Source organism: Micromys minutus (genome assembly GCF_963924665.1).
Source record: "Micromys minutus genome assembly, chromosome: 21".
Lineage (NCBI taxonomy): Eukaryota > Metazoa > Chordata > Mammalia > Rodentia > Muridae > Micromys > Micromys minutus.
The window spans coordinates 50,446,077-50,466,689 of NC_137956.1; the positions used below are offsets into that span (position 1 = coordinate 50,446,077).

The 20,613-nt window shown below is 54.9% G+C and overlaps 2 protein-coding genes across 2 annotated transcripts in view; both read right to left on the reverse strand.

The window, feature by feature from the left end:
- Window positions 1-77: 77 nt before the first annotated feature.
- Window positions 78-7,088, reverse strand: HHATL (hedgehog acyltransferase like). The gene is made up of 12 exons (XM_080934528.1): window positions 6,877-7,088; window positions 5,307-5,425; window positions 5,021-5,088; window positions 4,543-4,656; window positions 4,225-4,419; window positions 3,796-4,005; window positions 3,494-3,662; window positions 3,035-3,179; window positions 2,890-2,925; window positions 922-1,123; window positions 484-625; window positions 78-305 (listed from the first exon to the last, which is right to left on the reverse strand). Exons 2-12 carry the CDS (start codon window positions 5,410-5,412, stop codon window positions 181-183), a joined length of 1,512 nt encoding a protein of 503 aa, XP_080790654.1. The 5' UTR covers window positions 5,413-5,425; window positions 6,877-7,088; the 3' UTR covers window positions 78-180.
- A 3,854-nt stretch (window positions 7,089-10,942) lies between these two features.
- CCDC13 (coiled-coil domain containing 13) overlaps window positions 10,943-20,613 on the reverse strand; it is a gene marked incomplete at its 3' end in the record, with an annotated part of 39,366 nt that continues 29,695 nt past the window's right edge. Inside the window, exons 14-17 of the mRNA XM_080933975.1 lie at window positions 19,749-19,871; window positions 12,982-13,130; window positions 12,057-12,171; window positions 10,943-11,102 (exon numbers count right to left, since the gene is read on the reverse strand). Of these exons, the coding sequence (XP_080790101.1) occupies window positions 10,943-11,102; window positions 12,057-12,171; window positions 12,982-13,130; window positions 19,749-19,871 (547 nt within the window). The remainder of the gene's footprint in view (window positions 11,103-12,056; window positions 12,172-12,981; window positions 13,131-19,748; window positions 19,872-20,613) is intronic.

A 20,613-nucleotide genomic window follows, 5' to 3' on the forward strand; every position in this document is an offset into this window, starting at 1 on the left:
TAGCTACACCGCATCATGTCTTTTGTATGACTCTTCCCCAAAGAATGGAACCACTAACCCCCTGCCCAGAGTGGAGAAGGAGCCAGGAGACTACTCTGGTAGAAAAGTCTTTTATTCAATTGGTCAGATTCCACGGCCTGGTGCCCAGAAGCAGCTGAGCCCGGCCCGCTGCCCCCACCCCTACTCCAGCTTGTCTTTGTCCTGCCTCTGCTCTTCTTCCAGTGCCAGGGATCTCTCACGTTCCTTTACCAGCTGGACACCACAGTAGGTGACAAACAAGACCGCCAGTGTGGTCTGGGGGAAGCCTGTTGGAGAAGGAGCCGTGATACCCGAAGCATCCCATCCTAGAGACTCTGTCCCGTGTCACACACCCCTGCTGAGGCCCTTGGGTGCCAGAGTGTTTCATGTGTGTCAGGAGATCAGTGGTTCCTGTCCTTTGTGTGAGGCTGGGCAGATGCTGTGTTTTCTCACTCTGCCCCTTACCTGTAAGTATCAGGCGCCGGGCAACCAGCTCTGTGAATTCCAGGCTGTTGAGGCTCACGAGATTGTACATGATGATGCCCCAGAAGTTTACAGCCCCGCAGAGAGCCCGGACCCTCCGAGACATCTGCTCCGATAGCCGGGCCTGCCGTCCAAGAATATGTTGACAAGAGGGCCGGGAGAGAGGGACATGGTCAGCCAGCCAGTCACTCAGCCCCAGAGGGATGATAAGACCTGACTAACGCAGCTAGGCCCTGCCACTCAGGCGTCAGGGAGACACAGGCTCCCACTGTGTGAAACACTGTCCTTGCAAATGAGAGAGGCTTAGGGAGAAAGTTCTGGACCAGGGACCAAGGCTGGATGATGATGGAAAGCACCGCGCCACCACCTCCTGTTACCGGGCCGACCCCAGCCAGCTACAGCCGGGAAAGTCCTGCCTACCTCGATTCGTGCCAGTGGCCCATGCTCTGCCAACTTCTGTACCCAGAGCTCAAAGTTGAGTCCAAAGCAGTTAAGCACAGACCACAGGTAGACGATGTCACAGGGACCGAGCCACAGAGTGGTGATGATGAACGTGGCCACAGAGGCAGCCAGCTCTGGGATCACGGTGGAATGATCCCCGCCTATGTGGTCATACACATACCTGCAGGGAAGGCGGGAGAAGAGGCTTCAGGAGTGTGAGATGCACAGCAGGTGTGCGGTGTGTCACCCTCCGGACCTTGCATCTTTCCCTGCCCAGCTCCCAACTGTGGAGGGGCGTACTTGGACTTTCGTATCTGTGGCTGGATTTCTCTAGTCCCTAGCTCTGTCCTGCATAGACCTGAGATTTTTTTTCAAAAGTCTGTGGATGACCTAAGCCTGTATCTTTGGCCCGGTCTCCTTACACAGATGTTTGTTTGCTACTAGACATCTCATTCCAGAGACTGCTTCTCCCACTTCCTCTTGAGCCAGGCCCCAGCCTCCAGCCCCACCTCAGCAGAACACACATCTGTCAGCAGACAGTCAGGATTCTCCAATATCCAAGGCCCAGGTTCTATCAGTTCTGCCGGGTCGTGACCCCTGCACCCCACTGCTGTAGTTCCGGGGTCCCTCTCATTACTGCTCAGGGGCCTCTTAGTCCCGTGTTTGACTTTGCCCCCCCCACTACATTCTCCACAAGTGCTTTAAGAGTGCAGCTCATGGGGCTGGAGGGATAACTCCGTGGTTAATAGTGTGTGCTGCATTCCCAGAGCCCACATCAGGTGGTTCACAACTTCACTTTCAGGATATTCAACGCTCTCATCTGCAAGCATGTGATGCACACACACACATACAGGCCCACGCATGGACACGCAGAATAATAAACCAGATCACCTTCCAATAATAAATGATGCTCTTCGTGTCGTGGAGACGCTCTGAGGCCATGTGTCAGCCTCCTGCCCTGACTTCATTCATACCCTGCACTCCTCCCTCATGAGCTGGGTCTTCAGACACAGTTCACACCTCAAAGTGTGCACTTTCTTCTTCCTCTGACCTCACACAAGCCTGACGTCAAACATGTCCTCTCAGAGACCTGCTCAGACTCCAGTCTAAAGAAGATTCCAGCCAGCGGCCCTACCCACTCAGACCATCTTCTTTCCCACACTTCCCACTCTGTAGATGCGTGTGTGCGTGCGTGTGTGTGTGTGCCCTACACATGGCCAGTGTCCTCTCCTGCTGACCACTTTCTTTCTTTCTTCCTTCCTTCCTTCCTTCCTTTCTTCCTTTCTCTCTTTTAAAGATCTATTCTACATATACAAGTACCATGTCACCATGTGGTTGCTGGGCATTGAACTCTGGACCTCGGGAAGAACAGTCAGTGCTCTTAACCACTGAGCCATCTCTCCAGCCCCCTGCTGACCACTTTCTTAATGCCTTTCTCCTGTATCTGCCTCAGTCCCTGCATGCGTCCCTCTTTGGACTCAGGCTCTCTGAGCCTTGTCCCCTTCACCCAACTCAGTGCTCACTGGGAGGAGGATCATCAGTCCCCCAGGCCCTTCTGAACTCCAGACTCGCAGGACTAAGCGCTCCCCCAAGACTCCACAAAGATGTCTCTTGAGTCTCTATAAGTATTCCCCCCCAATGTAGACTATGCATTTCTGTGTGAACATGTCCTGTCCAGCTCCCCAGGTGTTAGGTAGGAATGTGGGTGCTGCCCTACTCCCCAGATACCCCTACTAAACATGACCTCGTATCAAGACGCCAGCCATGCCTTTACTCCCACTGTTCTAGGGTCTCACAAAGTCTGACGCTGCCCGTCACCCGGGCACCTGTCACCCGGCCTGCTCACTGTCTCCTGCTTCCTCAGGCCCAGAGCCAATCTCTGAACCAAATCAGTGTCCCAACCCGTGTGACCACCTGGCAGGAAGGCTAGTCCGCTCTGCAACTCACTTGCAAAGCCAGTCGTTGATGCCGCGGTCGAAGTGCCTGTGGGGAGAGCATATGAGCTTGCATCTGCAAGGTGCAGAGCCTCTGGGTGTGGGTGGCAAAGTTAAGGGAGGTCGGGGACCAGCAACAGGCCTCCCTCCTCACTCACGTTTCCCCGAAGACATAGAGAACTGTGATGCACTTAGGAGGCTGAGGAGGGTCCAGGTGGTCCAGGCGTGCCACAGTGTTGACGACACCGAACAGGACCGCTGCCTTCACCCAGTCATACACCAGGTTTGAGTAGGCCAGGCCCGCTGGGGACAGGTGACATCACTGTCTGGGGGTCAGGGCACTACCACCCCATATGGGCAACCAAATTCTGAGCCTTGCCTCTCCCATGGACAGAGGGTCTTGTTTCTGCCCCACCCCCTCCTCCACGGAGACCCTACAGTTCGTGGGTTCCAGTGACCCATGAAAATCAGCCACCACCCTCAGGCGCCAGTTTGGGAAAGTAAGGGTTTTGCTTGATGAAGCAATCATGCATACTCCATGTTTCAGACTCCGTTCTGGGTCCTAGCACCCTTGGGTGCTGTGCACATGGAAGTATTTGGTGATCTGGGGGACCCACCAAGAGCACTGTCTGGGAGGCGGCTGGCGAACTTGAGATCGCTGGGGATGGTGAGGATGTAGAAAAAGTGGAAGAAGATGTCGACGGCCACTATGGCTGCTGCGCTGAGTCCTGCCTGGGCCTGGATGCGCCACAGCTCACCCTCGGGCCTCACCGGCTCCTGACTCACCTGGGGGGGCAGAGCCCTGTCTGAGAGGAGAACCACAAATGGCCTGGGGAGAGGAGACACAGCTTCCTGAGGACAGGGTGCTCGGGGCTGGGGAGCTATGTCTAAGACAGCAGGTCAGGAAAAGGAGAGTCACCTGAGCATGGAAGCGGTCAAAGGTCATGATGGGCCCGAAGAAGAAGAATGGCAAGTAGAAATTGTACTTGAGCAGGTCAGCAAGGGAATAGCGGCGGTCGGGGTGGGCGCAGCTCTCCAGTGCGAAGCTGGTGCATCGTAGAACTGTGAAGCAGCTTCCCCCGTGGAACAGCACGTCTTGAAGATCAAAGGTGCCTGTTACAAACCCACTCTGGAAGGAGATAGCAAGCCCCCGACTCACTAACAGGTCCATGCTTCTGGGAAAAGCCCCTTCCCAGCTTCCCGTAGGAGCTGGGCCCAGCCCTGCCCAGCAACAGTGGCTGGGCAAAGCTCAGCAACATGACAGAGCAAGGGATGAGCTGGGGTGTAGATGGTCATCTTACTCAAAGACCTTTGGGGTGTCGACACCATCCCCTCTACGCCTGCATACCTGCCAAGAGATCCCAGGATCTATCTTGAAGGATGCCAGGCTGGCCAGACCAAGGGCAAGGCACAACCAACGTTGGCCCAAGAGTGAGGCCACATAGAGGACCATGCAGTGCCCAAGGAGCAGCAGCAGGTACCACGGGCCCATTGTGCCCACCACAGCCAGGACTCCATACACAGCATACATCCAGGAGCGGAGCTGTGGGCACGAGCAGCCTTGGTTAACCTCTCTGGGTGCTCAGGAGAAGCCCCTGGGATGGATTTCCCACTGCATTTGGGACAAAGAAGGGGCAGACAGGAGGCCACAGGAGGCTCAGCTCACCTGGGGGGCCACCATTGTGCAGAGTTTAGCAAACAGCACGTGTCCAGAGAGGGCAAAGACAATGATGTTCCGGAAGTTGGTAAACCACATTACCCACTCAAAGTCGGCCACATCCTGGACAGCCCGAGCAGGAAGAAGTAAGGCAGGTGAGCGCAGTGGTGAGGGAAGAGCCAATCAGAGATCCTACCCTGTGTTCTGAGGACAGTGGCTGGAGGTGTCTGTCCTTACTCTGAGGGAGGTGTCCAGGAAGAGGGATGGATGAGGGTCCCAAAGGACAGGCCTGCTCCTCGAAGCTCTGCCTTTCCTGTACTCAGCCTGTTCCTGACATCCTCCCCCTGCTGCCTAGTCCTGGATGAGCTGGAAGGTTCTGAGTTCAAGGCAGAGCCTCCCTTGCCGTAGGGCACGAGCAATAACAGAGTGGGGAGGCCACGGGGGGGTGTGTCCGGGGCCAGGGACCTACGAGGCATGGGAAACTTACCATCTTCCGGCCCAGGTACTCCCAGCCAGGCCTTACAGACTCCCGGAAGGCCTTTCTGTGTGCTCCATCTGAGAAGAAAGTGTGGCCCTTGAGTAGGGGCCTCTTAGATGCCTCCCCTGGGCCACCAGGAGGCTGGGGAAGTGGGGGAGCTTTCTGGACTGCAGGGCTCTTTAGTGTGTTTGGAACTGTGCCCAAACAGGGACCTAGAGAATCCTCAGGGTCTGCAGCCTCTAAGTTTCTGGCCCCGTCGGTCAGAACTCTGAGGCTTTCCGGGTCCCCTTGTTACCTTGCGATGCCTCCAGGAGACCTCGGCCAGAGTAAGCCAGGGCTCCGCTCAGCACTAGGGAGTAGAGGCCAAGCTCAGCTGTGGGCAGTGCTGTCTTGATGCCCATGGTCTGCAGAGGGCTGTAGGAGAGGCGTGAGTGAGGACCCCAGTCCTGGCCTTGCCTCGCCCTCCCCATGGCGCTGAGCAGACCCGACTTAGCCCCTGGGGACGCTGTCAGTAAATCTTCCCACTCAGACACCTCCTCCCTTCCTCTGCAGCTCCCAATCTTGCTTCCTTTGAAGATCCCCCCAAGTCCAGACTTCACACAGAACAGCTTCCTCTCCTTCATACCTCTATGATGGGCTGACAAGTTTGGGACTCCAAACTGCTCCTGCAAAGCTTCCCCAACCATGGGTCTTTCCCATGGGGGAGACTCTTGTCTCTAGCCCACGTGTCAGTTTCCTCGTCCCTCAGTGAGCCTTCCTTAGCCTCAGCGAAGCCCTGCCCACAGGTCCTCTGAGATCCTGTGAGCTCCCCTATCACCAACTTCCCAGACTCACTCAGCTCCAGGCTCTGCCTGACCCCATTCCTCCACCAAGCCGTGAGTCTGGCTTATCTCAGGTCCCTGCCTGTGTTCACCCACTATTTCCCCTCGAAATGCTGTGTAGTCTAAGATCTTGCTGAAGGCTGGAGCTTGTGCTATTTGAGGCCCCAGAGTGGCTAGAGCTGGACCAGGCTGGAACTGGGAGGGCTCTGGCTGCTGTCCAAGGTGCTGACCGGTATCAGGCTCAGGAGGATGTGTCTGGTCATTCCCTCTGGCTACCCTGCTGGGCCATCCCTGGGGTCTGGGCCAGCGCCTAAGCCCCTCCCACCCTCTTCAGCCTGGCCTCCAGTCTTCCAATGGCTGCCTAGGTTCAAACCTGGAACCGAGGGAAAAAGGAACACGGTGCCGTGCCCTTTTGGAAATGGGTAGGGTCACCCCATCTCCGCATATCTGTCTTCTCCAGCCCTGCAGCCAGGGCTCTGGGATCCCGTTCCTTGACACACAGACAGAGAGGTATGGGCCAGAAAGGGTCAGGGACCCAGTGAGCCATGAGTTTCTCTAAAGGGCAGGTGCTCTTGGTGAGACCCGGCTCAGACCAGACCACTGCTGGCCCCGCTCGCTTCGGGTCTCGCCCTCCTGAGCAGCCTCTGCCCTGTGGCCTGAGGGCTGAGACACCTCTTTATTGGTAGGGTGGGGGAGGGAAGCACAGGATCAGGTTAGTGGAGCAGGAGAGTGAAACCGGAGCGGATGAAGAGCGCAAAATAGCTGTGTCAGCTGCCTCCCACTCGCCACTTTCCAATTTTAGCTCCCCATGGCCGGTGGGGAGCGTCCCCAGGGAGGCCTCAGCAGGGGGGCTGGCCCCCACCTGGGGCCCCTCCGGATGGACCCCTGGACCTGTGCTGACTGTGGACCTATTGCCCAGAACTTGGCTCAGGTGCACCTGGAGTGAAGCCCACCTTGGGGCTTGTGGTCTGGGGTGAGGGCTCTGGGGTGAGACCCACAGGCCTCAAGGGCCCCAGGAGAGCTGCACACCCAACTTGCACTGACCTTGAAGAGGCTGCGAGGGACCCTGGCGCACTGCCCACCTCAGGGCTCCGGGGTCCTGTGTCCGACCGTGAGTCTGTCCGGCTGGCTGAGCTGTGGGGCTACTGTGGGGTGTGTCCAGCTCTGGGGTCCCCACCCCCTGGAGGCTAGAGCGGTGAGTGGTGACAGCCGGAGGAGGGGGAGGAGGAGGTGGCCTTCCTGGAGCGGAGCAGACCGTTTGTGGAGCAGAGCCGAGTGCTGCAGTACTGTTGGCCACAGGGAGCTGCGGGGAGTGGCAGGGAGGATGTGGGGGTGACGGGAGGGGGAAGGGTTTCTGGGGACACAGGCTCAGGTGGGGGCACCTGGGCCTCACTTGACCTCCCTCTCCTCAGCCCTGGAAAGCCTGTGCTCCCCTTTGTGCTCTGCCAGGATCTCTTCTTCCAGGAAGCCCTCCAGGCAATCTCTGCAGACTTCTAGTCAGCCCTGCTCCCACTGCCTGGGCACCCATGCGCTGTATGTGCAGTCTTGCACATCTGGGCTTGGTGAAACCCAGCTGCAACCTTTACCTGTGACCCCTAAAGGGTGTCCAAGGCAGACCTATTTAGTCCTCACCCTGCGTCTTCTTCCTGACAAGAGGCTGGGCCGGACAGGCACTGGTGTCAGTGGAGGACTGGCATTTCTGGCAGAATTGGTATCGGCAAGGACCATGGTGCTGGAGGCTCCAGAATTCAAGCCTGGTCCCCACAGAGTCGACTGGGTGGAAGGGTGACATCAGGGTCACCTGGAATCAATGATGTCCTCTACCTGTGTAATGTTCGTAAGCCCCTGGAGATCTCTGCTCTGGAATCTTCCTCTAGCATGAGATCCCCACAGTCGAGGGGTCTGGATGTGTGGCTCCCCTCATGTACAAGGGCTTGAGGAGAGCTCCTGGCACCTCTCACCCTAAGCCCAGCTGAGTATTGACAGGGTAGAAGGACCTCCACCCAGCAGGGTGTGAAAACCCTAGGGAGTTAGGTCATGAGCTTCCTCCCAGGATTGCAGACCTGGGTCCCCCCGAGGACGCAGCTGGGAGGGTACCCCAAATACTCTCCTGAGCCTGGCTGAGAAGCCATGATGCTGACCTCTGACCCTGATCAGGGCTGGGCAAGGGGCTGCAGTGGAGGGGCCCGGATGCTAGGGGAGGCTGGGGTTGAAGGAAGAGGAGGAGGCCAAGCAAGGCTCTGGCTTTCTGGGCACGAGCGGCTGACACTAGAGCTGAGCTGAGGGACAATTGGCGGTTGTCATGGGTGGTAAATAATTAGCCAGGACCCGTGCAGAGTAACTGTTTAATGTCCCCACAACCCACAAGGACCATCTCCAGCTGTCAGAAAGAAAACGGAGGCATAAGGTGCAACAGTTAAGGGCAGCTCGAAGCTTCTGGAAGAGTCTGCACCACAGGTTGAGAACCCAGTCTATCCCCAGCAGAGTAGGTGAGGCCCCCCCTAGGCAGGCCATGCGTTTGGTGTGCTGTGTGGCAGCACCCTCTGAGGTATTTCATTCTCAGGGAAGAAAGTTCCTTATAACTAAGGAAGTAGACAACTCAGAAGCTTCAGCGAGTCCCTGAAACTGACCAGACACACTAGGCCCACCTTCCCCAACTTAACTGTAAGGGCTGCTGAGATGCCCTGAGAAGCACCAAGACACCTAAAAGGGACTTACGTCAACGGAGCCACCTGGAAGGGAAACTCTCCAACCTTCTGAGACACCCACAGGCTGTGGGGTGTGCTCCAGGCTCCCAGCTTTGTGAGCTGTCACTGTGCTGGGCGGGCTTTGGTGATGGAGCTGCCACGGAGTCATTTCTGCTGTGCGTAGCCAATAAAACTCACTGGACTTTGGTGGCGTCCTTACTTTGGTCAGTTCCCTATCTAGGGTGAGTAGACATGGGTTTGTATCTCTCCAGGGGAAGTGTCACAAGGTGCCCTCAGGAGGTGCTAAGGCTGAAAAGCTGAAGCCGCTGTTTTGGGGCCTCTGACTTTCATTTGTTAACTGGTTCTCTGTGCTCTTGAGGGATCCAGTGACTCATCCTGTGGGCACAGCTCATCGCTCACAGAGCTGCTAGGGAGCCAGACCCTGAGGCAGGGCCCATTCAGCAGTGGCGACCTGTGACCTGTCACCTCTCCCTGGTGACCCTGGTACTGAAGCATACAGGAAGGTGGCCCGTGCAAAGGCAGATGGGTAGAGACTGAGTGAGTCTGTCCACCTGTGCCAGGGGCTGTAGGGGGGGTCACTGGCCCACCAAACAAGGGATGGGAAGCTGGCTGGGCTGTGACCTGCACGGACTGAGAGCTACTTCCTAATGCTCCAAGGCTCCATGAGAAAGTTATGAAGAGGGAGAGCTCAGGGCTCTTCAGCTCGGCCTTTTGTGTGTTGCTTCTTAAAGTAAAAGTGTGGGCAAGTGTCCTGGATGTGCAGGACGGTGTGTACTAGGTGGTGTCTGAGTGTGACACACATGCTATGTAGTGTAGGAGTGTGAGGTGATCACAGACTATGGTGGCTCAGGGATAGCGGGAGAGACTGCATGTAGCAAGGCTCTCGGCATGTGGAGAGGAGCTATTGGTGTGAGACAGGACGCTTCGGGACTCCCACTGGAAGCCACCTTGTCCTGGACTCTCTGGGGATGGGGGAAGGGCCTGGCTACAGTGGCGTTTGTTTGGTCAGCTGGACACAGCTTGCAACTCTGCCCAGCTGGTGCCCAGGGGGCTCGCCCGCCTCACCTCAGCGCCTGGAGATGCTGCTCAGCCAGTGTGTGCTGACTCACGAGGGAGACTACGAAACTGGGCTGTTACCGCGTGTTTACCTCAGTGAGTGCTATCTGTTACCTCAGCCCGAGAATGGGCTGAGCACACAGGGTCTCAGGAAACCCAGGCTTTCCAGAGAGTATTGTCACAGTGCTACAAGCTACACACGAGGTTGTGTCACATGGGAGGAAATGTGTCAACAGCCATAGACCTGCATGTTCAATGCCTGTATGCACTGTTCGTGTTCCTGGGTGTGAGCACGCATGGCTGCCGTGTCTGAGTGTGTGAGCACACATGGCTGCCGTGTCTGTGTGTGTGAGCATGCATGGCTGCCATGTTTGTGTGTGTAAGTACACATGGCTGCCGTGTCTGAGTGTGTAAGTACACATGGCTGCCGTGTCTGTGTGTGAGCACGCATGGCTGCCGTGTCTGTGTGTGTGAGCACGCATGGCTGCCGTGTCTGAGTGTGTAAGCACACATGGCTGCCGTGTCTGTGTTATAGTTATGGGTCACCTTCCCTGTGTCTACCCATGACTGGCTATAACTGTTGTAACCACTGAGGTGAGGGTGCTCTGGGCTGCTCCTGCACCACTCTCTAGGTCACCAGAGCAGCAAAGACACACTGCCCACGTACCAGGACCCACTGTCTCACCTGAGCACCCTATGCCCCAGCCCTGCCTGCTGACTCTAGCACCTTTACCTCTGGGAGCAGTCGTGGGCAGAGGTGTGGAGCCTTGGGGCCGTCCAGAGCTCTGGGCCTTCACTCACTGGAAACCCTAGCGTTGGACTCAGGACCGCCAGAATGACCTGTTGACTCAGCCTCTATTTGGAGGCCTGGGCCCACACCTGTAAAGCCCTACCTACCGAGGACCAGGTTTCCCTGGCAGGGGCAGGAACACACTGCACTAGAGCTGGAGTGACTCAAAGTAGACTTGTTATTTCAAGCCCAAGGCTCTGCCCTGTGCGCAGAGAGGCTGGCATAACAGCAGGATGGCCAGGTGGGTGCTAGGACCCGAGTGAGGGATTACAGGGGAGGGCCAGACGGCTCCAGGCAGATTCTCCATCAGGAAGCACCAAGGGGCTCATCTATGTGTGGAAAGCCCATAGCATCCCAGGGCTCTGGAAGGGTGCTAGGGCAAGGCCAGCAGCACCTGCTCAAGGAAACCAGCAGGAATGGCTGGCCACCGCCCCTGCTCAGGTGTCCTCTGCTTGCCTGCTCTGCTAGGATACCGAACCACTTCTGGGAGGAGCTGAGCAGGTGCTGCCTGAACCCAGGGTGCTGGTCCTTCAGGAGGCGAGCTGACAGCTCGGTTCTACTGCTTGTTGGCTTTCTGCTGCCGTAGTGCCTGCAGGAAGACACCTTTCACCTGGCCCAGGGTCTGGTGGTACATGCGGAAGTCCTCCTCCTTCCCGCGCAGGGCACTGCCCAGGGCGTCCCGCAGGATTCCGTTCTCTTCCATCTGGATGGCCAGCCTGGACCAGAGGGAGGCGGGGCTGAGCGCACTGAGCCAGGCCGCCGGGGTCTGGGCCCAGGCCTGGGGAAGAAGCTATGGCACAGGTTCAGGATTGTCACCTATCTGTCCTTCTTTTCCGGACCTTCTGGGGATACACACCAAATAGATCTGTCTCTGGTCCTATTCACAATACTGACCAGAAGATCCCAGTAGCTCAAGTACATGGAATACACACACACACACACACACACACACACACACACACACACAGAAACACTCACACTCACAGAAACACACACGCAGAGACATACACACAGACACACACACACAGGAACGCACACAGACTCACAGAAACACAGACACACACACACAGAGAAACACACACACAAACTCACAGAAACACAGACACACACACACAGAAACACACACACAGACTCACAGAAACACAGACACATACACACACAGAGAAACACACACAGAAACACACAGAAACACACACATACACACAGGAACACACACAGACTCACAGAAACACAGACACACACACAGACACACACACACACACACACACACACACACACACACACAGGATTGTATGTTCTCCCGGCAGCCGAGGGTGAGCTTGACTGATGTCCTGCTGCCCACTGCTGAGTGCTGGCATTACAGGTGTGACCACCACGCCCCTGGACACAGCACTGGGGACAGAGCCAGGGCTCTGTTCTTGCTGTGACAGCCCTCTGCTGACTGGGCTGCACCTGGCCCCTAGTTCCTCTTTACAGGTAACTGTGGAGAACGCAAGAGCACAGCCCAGAATTGATCAAGGCTTCCTTGGAACCATGGTCGTCAGGGCACCAGGGACATCCACAGGCCAGTCCTAGCATGAACATTCCTTCGGGCAAGTAGAGGTCCTGGGTGCAAGGGAAAGGGAGATGGTCCCCCAGGAAGCCTTTCTAGAAGGCTGGGCGGGAAGCACCTGGCATTCAGCTCCTCTATCTGGGATTCCAAGGGCATGTCAGAGAGCTGAGTGGAGGATGAATCTTTCTTGGCACTTCCTGTTGGGTTGGGCTTGGTGCTGGCAGCAGGAGGTCCTGTGGAGGAGCAGCAGACACTTTCTGTAGTAAGGTACTATGCAAGCTCTTTCTTCTCCCCGACTACAGAGTTCGGGGGTTGGGGCTGCCTCTGCTTAGAAGCCTTCCCTGACTGCTCTCTACCTCTCTAACCCGGGCTCTGCCCTCTGCCCCTCTGCTTTGCCTGTTCATGCACGGTGGCCTTCACGTGCCATCCGCCTCCATCCCTCATTTCTGTCACTTGCTTGTACCAAGAGTAGACAGTGGGGTCTTAGGGCTGGTTTGAGAGCTGAGCCCAGGCCTAGGCTGCCACTGTTTCTGATCCCCCACACCCTGGTTCCCACTGACTCCACTGAGCCGGGCAGCTTTATACTAAAAAGCTGGGCTTAGAGGCCACAGAGGAAGAGAACAAAGGTGACTTTGGGTGACATTGGGTGACAATGTCAAGCCATCAGATATCCTGAGCTAAATAAAAACGGCCCTAGAAAATCTCCAGCCTTAGCAGCACTGGCCTTCATCCGTGCTAGGTGGTCTTGGGTAAACCATGGACCTCTCTGAGGCGGCCTCCTCAGCTGTAAGACAAGGGGACAGCACCGTCCCTGGCACTGCAAGGGCAGATGGACTCACATTTGTCCTCAGAGTTTGTGTGCCTGGGTCACTGCCTGGGAACTGAGTCTCCACGGCACCCTGCTGCCCCAGTCCTGCCTCCTGTCTCTGCACTTGGCTGTGCTCCCACCATGGCCCCCCACAGCAGAGACACAGCGCTCCCACACTGACCGATGAGGAGCACAGCGCCCACCTGCCTGAGGCTGTCACCCACTGGGCTCCTACCTGGCTTGTTCTTAGCTTTCTGGGATACAGGGGCCCTCGAGGGCTCCAGGCGCATCTTCTCCAGGTGCTGTTCCAGCAGAACAGCTCGCTGACGCTCCTCCTGCAGCCTCCGCTCGGCTTCCAGCAGCTTGCTGCTCCTCTCCTCCACCCTGGCCATGAGACACAAGCTGTACACCCCTCAGCCAGGTGCCTCGCAGTGGGGGACACACTATGGAGGTGGTAACCTGTCACCCTCATCCTGATGTTCTTGGCACTAACACCAGAACGGGCATTTCAAACTCGCGCCGTTCCCTCTGAGGCTTGCGATGCAAACCTGGCAGGTGTCCCATTCCTTTGCCCCCAACCCCTGTCCTCAGAGCAGCCCCCTCTCTGGTGTTCCTGCTGTTGCCTCTACAACTTCCTGCCTCGAGTTGCAGATGTCCACCTAAACACAGGTGGCGGTTTCCTGTCATTCTGAATGGCTGCATTTCATTTTACTGTCCCTATCAAACTCAGTCACCTCTCCCCTTTTCCACTGGGTTGACAGAAGGTGGTATATCTGTCTCCTGTTGCTGCTGTAACATGCCTACCACAAAACCAGCAAAATTAATAAGCAAATTTAGCACAAAGTTGCTAGAAGACAGCACAAAGTTATGTCTCAAGGTGCTCTAAGTCTGAAGTCAGCAGACCCCATGCACCACAGGCTAAAATACAATGACCTGGGTTTCTTTCTAGAGTCCTCGGTGGTGGGGGAGGAGAATCCCCTTTCCAAGATGTTCAGAGCTTCGTGGCACCAGGAGCTGTCTCTCTTCCCTGCCTCCTGCTGGCTTCAAAGGGCACACTGCCCGGCATCCTCAAAGCTGCCTCTGAACCCCTGGACCTGAGAGTTCCCCACAGCTCTCATGAATGGCCCCATGTAGGAAAATTCCTCTGCTTTTATGGGCAGAAGTGGTTATCCAGGAGAATCTTGTTTTGTGGCCCACGACGCAGTATGAAGTATTCACAGGCAGACACCACACCCTGCCTTCTACAGGAACAGTGGGATGACTTCAGTGAATCCCTTCTTTGTGGTTTCCCTGAACTTAGTGTCACATATTTCTCACATCTCTATGTCTGCTGCAAACCCAAGGCCCTGGAAGAGCCTGCTTCGATGATTTCACACTGCACCTGTTCCATCCCATGGGCCTTGCTGAGGCTCCATGAAGCACTTTGGATTTCTGTGACACTCAACACTCAGGAATCTGAGATCTGTCCTGAGCAAAAGGTTACAGGATGAGGTGCAGCCCAAAGTCCATGGCAGACAGTGGGGAAATGAATGATCTTTTGTGTCAGTTAGGGAGCAATGGATGATTGGAAGGACAAGAAACTTGAAAGAATCCAGTTACTAACCAAAAATGGGACACTAGCCCGTTTAAGTCGTCAGCATCCCCAAGGTGTATGTTATCTTCAAAAGCAAGATGCACACCAACTCAAAGGCCGAATGGAAGAGTGGGGTCATGTTCACCCCAGCACAGTTGAGCTGAGCTGAGCTGCCCGGCATGGTTGCTGCGCGGTGCCCGCAGGTAAAGTGACTGAACCATGAAACAAGCCCCCAGCTCCTCAGGCATATGGGGGACGTAGGTTTTTAGAAAGCCTCCTGTGGTCAGGGATGGCTTTACTGGTCAGAAGACCTCAGCACACTCTGTGCCACATGGCACTGTAGCCATCAATACGAATGTGGCCACCCTGCAGGGCACAGGCTCAGTGAAGCAAAGGTGCCATGCTGGTGCAGACAGCACAGTGACCAGCGTTCACTCACTAAACAGGTCATCAGCAAGCCACCTGTCCACTCGGATGCTGGGACTGAGGTATTAACAACAGGATGGGGTGGGTGAGGGTCAAAGTGACAGACAGCTTGGTCTGGCTGCCGTCTGCCAGAGTAGCAGGATGGCTATGGTCCAGATCTATGAGAGTAGAGGTTTATAGCAAGACCAGGAACCTGCCCTGTGGGATGTCACCTGGATAGCAGGATGATGGCTGCAGCCACACAGGGACCCAGGCCCCAAACTCAGCCTCCCTCAGAGGACTCACATGCTTCCCGCCAGGGCTCTGTGGGGGAGGGGAATGTGGGGGAGGGGTCTTGGGGGAGGGGTCTGTGGGAGAGGGGTCTGTGGGGGAGGGGTCTGTGGGGGAGGGCGTGCCCTGCCTGTCCACAGCTATCTGGGCTCTACAGTCATCCAGAGTGACCTGTACCAAGAACAGAAAAGGTGCCATGAAGACCACCGTCTCCATGTGAGGAAGGTGGCGTCGGGAGACAGGAGGAGCTACCGTGAGTAGAGACTGAACCCACATGAGGGCCCACGCTGTGCCCAGGGCTGGCAGAGCCAAAGCAGAGCAGCAATGCCAGGCACCGGAACAGGAAGTGTAGGTGAGGTTCAGGCTGAGGTGTGCGCAGGCACCCTGCCCTCCTGACTAGAGCAAAAGCTGGGATGCCCAGGGGTTTCAGTAAGAGTTATGGACTTGCCTGTCCAGACAGATATGCTAGTCCTAAATGAAACAGAAACCCACAGTCTTGAAGATAAAGGAAGGAACTTTTCTGGAATCTGGAGCAAGAGTCTACAAGCAAGTTCACTACAAGGGTAGTGAACGAGTGAATGACAGGCGAGCAGGGTCAGAGGGTCCCCCACATGAGTAATGACAGTTCAGAAGCCAGCAGAAACTGCAGGCAAACTCCCTGCTCTAACGGGAGACCAGAGCTGCTTAGGTCAGCCACTTATTGAGTGATTGTGTGTATGTGCACACATGTGTGTGCCTGTGCCTGTGTGTACATGTATGGCTGTGCATTCAGGTGTGCATGTGTGCATACATATGAGTGTGTGTGTGTGTGTGTGTGTGTGTGTGTGTCAGGGGGAAATCCTGAGCCTCCGCTGCTTAACTATCTTTTAAGCCCAGAGAGTTTCTTATAACTTCATGAGTCACCACAGACTTGCTGTCTTCAAACAATACAAGAATTCCAGGAAAAGAAAGGGATGTCTGCAATTTAACAGCGACAGGATTCAAGACAACCTCATTAAAAAGTAGGCAAAAAGTATTATGCCTCAAAGAAGATATATGACGTACTGCTGGCACATGGAACCACATTGAGATAAAACATCAGACTAGCAGGGTACATATGAAAACAAAACAAGACAACCTTGTGGCCTGGAGACACAGTTTCAGCAGCATCAGAGCATCTGGAAGGCTGTGAGGGATGGTGGTAAGATGCTCTCTGCAGGGGATAAGCACACAGGTAAAAGACACCGTTATGCACAATCCTCCAAGTTCCTAAAGGCTGGGTGTAGCTGGTGGCTGGGTTCATCCCCAGCACATAAAAAAATAAATAAATAAAACAAAATGCACCACTAATCACAGCACTTGGGAGTCAGGGAGGAGGAGTTCTATGAATCTGAGGACAACATGGTCTACACAGCAAGCCAAAGGCTAGCCAGGCTGCATAGTAAGGCCCTGTCTCAAAAACAAACAAACAAACAAATACCAACAAAACAAAAACTAACTAAACCGAGGGCATAATAAATACAAGACGGTATCTAACTAGAAACCAGTAACACAGAGGAGTGTGAAGTAAATTAGGGAAGTCATGAGACCCACCTTGCTGAGGAAGGGTCAGAAAGTGAAACAGGCAGAGATTATGCATAATGTATGGTGCAACTTAAAAATTTATGACAAGTTAAACATTTAAAGGCAAACAAATCCACGGCTGCTGCCACTCTGCTGGTAGGTGAGGGGAACAAGAGGACTCACGTGGGGAAGGGAGGGTTCATTTCTGCTTTGCTCTTTCAGGAATGTACTCTGCTAAACTGTGATTCCATTTACACTCGGGGACTTAAGAAATCAACAGCTGGCACCACAGAAAATGGGAAAGCATCATGTGAGTTCTGATGATGTGTGTATAAGTATGTATGTGTGCGTGTGTATGTGGGTGGAGAGGTTTATGTGTATACTGATGTGTGATTAACCCTTGTGGAGGCTATTGGTCAACCTTGCTGTCTGTCCTTAGGCACCATCCACATCTTTTTCAGGACAGGGCTTCTCACTGGCCTGGAAGTGACCAAACAGACTGAGCTGCCTCAGGCACCATGTCCTGTCTCCTCTGAGCTCTGGTGAGCAATGGCAAGGACTGGAAAGAACTAGATCAGCTTAACATTAAACGAGGAAGCGAGCAGGCAAGAGAGCTGGGGTCAGGAGGGTCAGCCTCAGCTATCCAGGGAGGCCAGCCTGGCCCACAGACAGACGAAACACAGAAACACCTCCAGCAGCAGCAAGATACCCTTAATAAGATAGCTCTATGACACTCCCATCGTTTTAAAATTCTACGCCTTAAAGTTCTCTTAGGTTTTCATTCAAGAGAAAGGCACAATAAAATATTTTTAAAAACAAAGCCCAGGAAGCTGACGTTTCTTTCTATGGTGGCACAGAGAGGTGGAAGTGAACTGGGGCTTGAATGCTCACTTGCAGGAAAAGAAACATCAGAACAGAAAAGGTGGGAGTGAGAACCCAGGGGTGATACAGTTTGAATGGGAGCCACTGAATGGCTGAGGGAGCTTCATGCTAAAAGACACAACATCACTCAGTGACATCACACAGTGACACCAGCCACTTGCCATCACACTGTGACATCACACACTGACCATCACACACTGACATCACACAGTGACATCACACACTGACATCACACACTGACATCACACACTACCATCACACAGTGACATCACACAGTGACATCACCAAGAACAGAGTCGCAGAGAAAGGGATAAAACTTAGCTAATCCTCAATGAGGGGCAAGAGGTGAGAAAAATCAGCCAAGAGCAGTCATAGCAAATAGGAAAGGCTGAGACACAAAAATACTCAATGCTGGGGCTGGAGGCATGAGGCAGAGGTGGGAGGGCCATGAGTTCAAGGCCAGCTTGAGCTACATTTGAGCCGTTATCACAAAACAAAACACACACCAAAGCCAATGACATTCTTTTAAAGAGACATATCTACTGGCATTTGCCTTGGGAGACAGCCCTCCTCACTCTGAGCAACAAGAGAGATAGCTCAGCAGGTAAAGCCACTTTGTTGACATCCAAGCCCTACAACCCCAGTCAGGTCTCTAGAATCCCATGCATGTGTGCGTGCACACACACATGTACAGGTACACACATTCACATCCACACATTTGCACACACAATTAAATAGATAAAAACGTAAAACGTTTTTTAAATGAAAGAAATGGATAAAAAATCTAAGAAATAATGGCACCGAACCCAGGTCTGAAGAGGAGGGAACCAGCAGAGGTGGGCTCTCAGTGTGTCAGCAGGGAACCCCTGACGGCACCCTGGGGGAGCACAGAAGGGACAGGGAGCTACACGGAGGCTGGCCTCAGGCTAATGCTTGTGTGTGTGTGTGTGGGGGGGGTCTCTTCTGCTGATGCAAAAGTAAAGACAAGGTATCTCGGGTGATGGGTCTGAGGATGGTCTCACAGAGTCCCCAAGTGGCAAAGGGTGTCAGAATGAACCTGGGGCTCCAAGCAGCTGACAGAGGTCCATGTGACTCAGAGACTGCCCGCCTTCTACATGTCCTGGCTGATTTCCTGTCTCACCCTAGCCCAGTCCTTTAAGGAAGGCTCTAGGAAAGCCTGCTTCAGGTGGAGGGAAGGCAGCGCAGGGAGGGTGTGAGTCACCCCACTCCACTGTGACAGAGAGTGGAGCACTGTGACACTGTGACAGAGTGTGACAGGGGAGTGCCGGCAGCTGATGAGCTGACATCAGGTGGAGCTGCTCTTAGTGAGGGGCAGGATTTCAATAGGACTAACCATTGTGCTCAAAGCCCCTCCAATCACAGACATAGCTTAGGGGAATGGAGGCCAAAGCCCAGGCGGAGGCAGGGCTGCCTTCTGACAGACATGATGCAGTCACACAGAGATTAGGTGTTTTCCGTACCGAAGACCCTGCATCTGCCGCCTTTTCCTGCTTAGGTGCCAGTTGTCCTGGCTCCCTTGGTAGCAATGCCCTGGTTTTCCTTCCGTAAGACCCTTCCCCCAATTCTGTGAGCACCTGGAGCTACCTCCAGTCTGGGGGTAGTCAAGGAGCTAAAACTCTCACAAGGACAGCAACCCCGGGGTTCTTGCTACCAAGACGGAGACTGTGGCTCCTGGACCTCTCTGCTCTTTAGCCCTTTCCAGCACTTTCTAGGTCTCCTTCCTCTAAGCTTGGGCAGGACTGGTTTCTATTATCTATCATCAAAGAGCCCTGACTGATATATGACACTTTTGTGAGGACAGAAGCTTGTGGGTGTCCTTTGTATTTCTCAGGACAGAAGTCACATGGCTGGCCCACATGCTGGCCTGGGTACCTGCCGTTCTTGCCAGCTGGGTCACTTGCACGGGGGCACTGATTGAGTGGACTGTCAGCAACCCTCTGGAGGCAGCTGGACCTACGAGGCACCTCGGCCTAACGCCCCCTTCTTGCTTCCCGGAAAGCCCAGCTTCCCACCTCAGCTGCCTGCCTGCTCCTTGCCACTGCTGGCATCAGGCTAGGCTGCGTATGTTCCGCCATGAGCCTCTGGTATCTCTGGGAAGACGAATACACTTACAGAGCTTCATCTTCTTCAGTTTGCCTCGACTGTACAGGGCTGCGCCTGAGAACAAGCCCTGCCTGGATGACAGAACCCAGAACTGTGGGCCCTGGAGGGGCACATGAGCTGTGATCGTGAGGGAGCCCAGTCCCCACCCATAGGCTAAGGAGAGCTTGTTAGGGGCCATGTGTTACCGCTTCTGTAGCACAGTGACAAACTCATTGAGCCGGTCCCTCTCCACCTCAGCGGCCTGCCAGAGGGCCTTCATTTCTGCTGCTTGTGCCTGCCAGCCCTTTTGTTCTGGGGAGTCCGAGAACCTAGGGCCAGAGTGAAGGGCAGAGGACAGAGGTCATGTGAAGTTCAAAGACAAACAATGGCAGGGGGACTGGGAAATTCAGAGGTTCTTAGATGGCCAGAGGGGAGGAAAACCCAGCCACCATGCCTGGGTCTGTCTATCAGGATCTGGCTTTCCTTGGCTGGTGGTTCCTGAACTATTTAGTGTTTGGCCTGAAGTGGCACAGGTACTTCCCGGGAGATGCAGCCCAGACATAGGCCATCTTGCTTTATGGTCACATGGTAAACCTCAAGTGCGAGTGGGCCCCCTGGAGGCTTGGTTTGGATCCTGAGCTGACCTACTTGAGGGGAGGGGTGAGTGACAGCAGGGTCTCCAGTGGACAGTGGGTAGGACTCAGGCAGGACAAGCCATCCTTTGTCTATGAGCCCACAAGAAGAACAAAGGGTGCATTTAAGCCCTGGGTCTAGTTATATCCACAAAGAAGGGGGGTTGGAGAGCTGAGGGGCTATCAGTGACTTAGTGTGGGGACCCACATGATGCGGGGTGCTCCCCCTGGAAAAGCATTCTCAGTGGGCAAGGCAAGGCCGTGGAAGGGGCCAGGCCAGGAACCTCATGCTGACTCCTCAGCCTGGCAAGCAGAGAGAGACAAGCTCTGGCTCTGAAGCTGTTTACTCCATCAGGTGCCCCACCACCACTGGCCTTATATAACCCTGGAGGAATGCTGGGACTTTGCCTGGCCTCAGGCCTCTATCCTTGTAATGTCC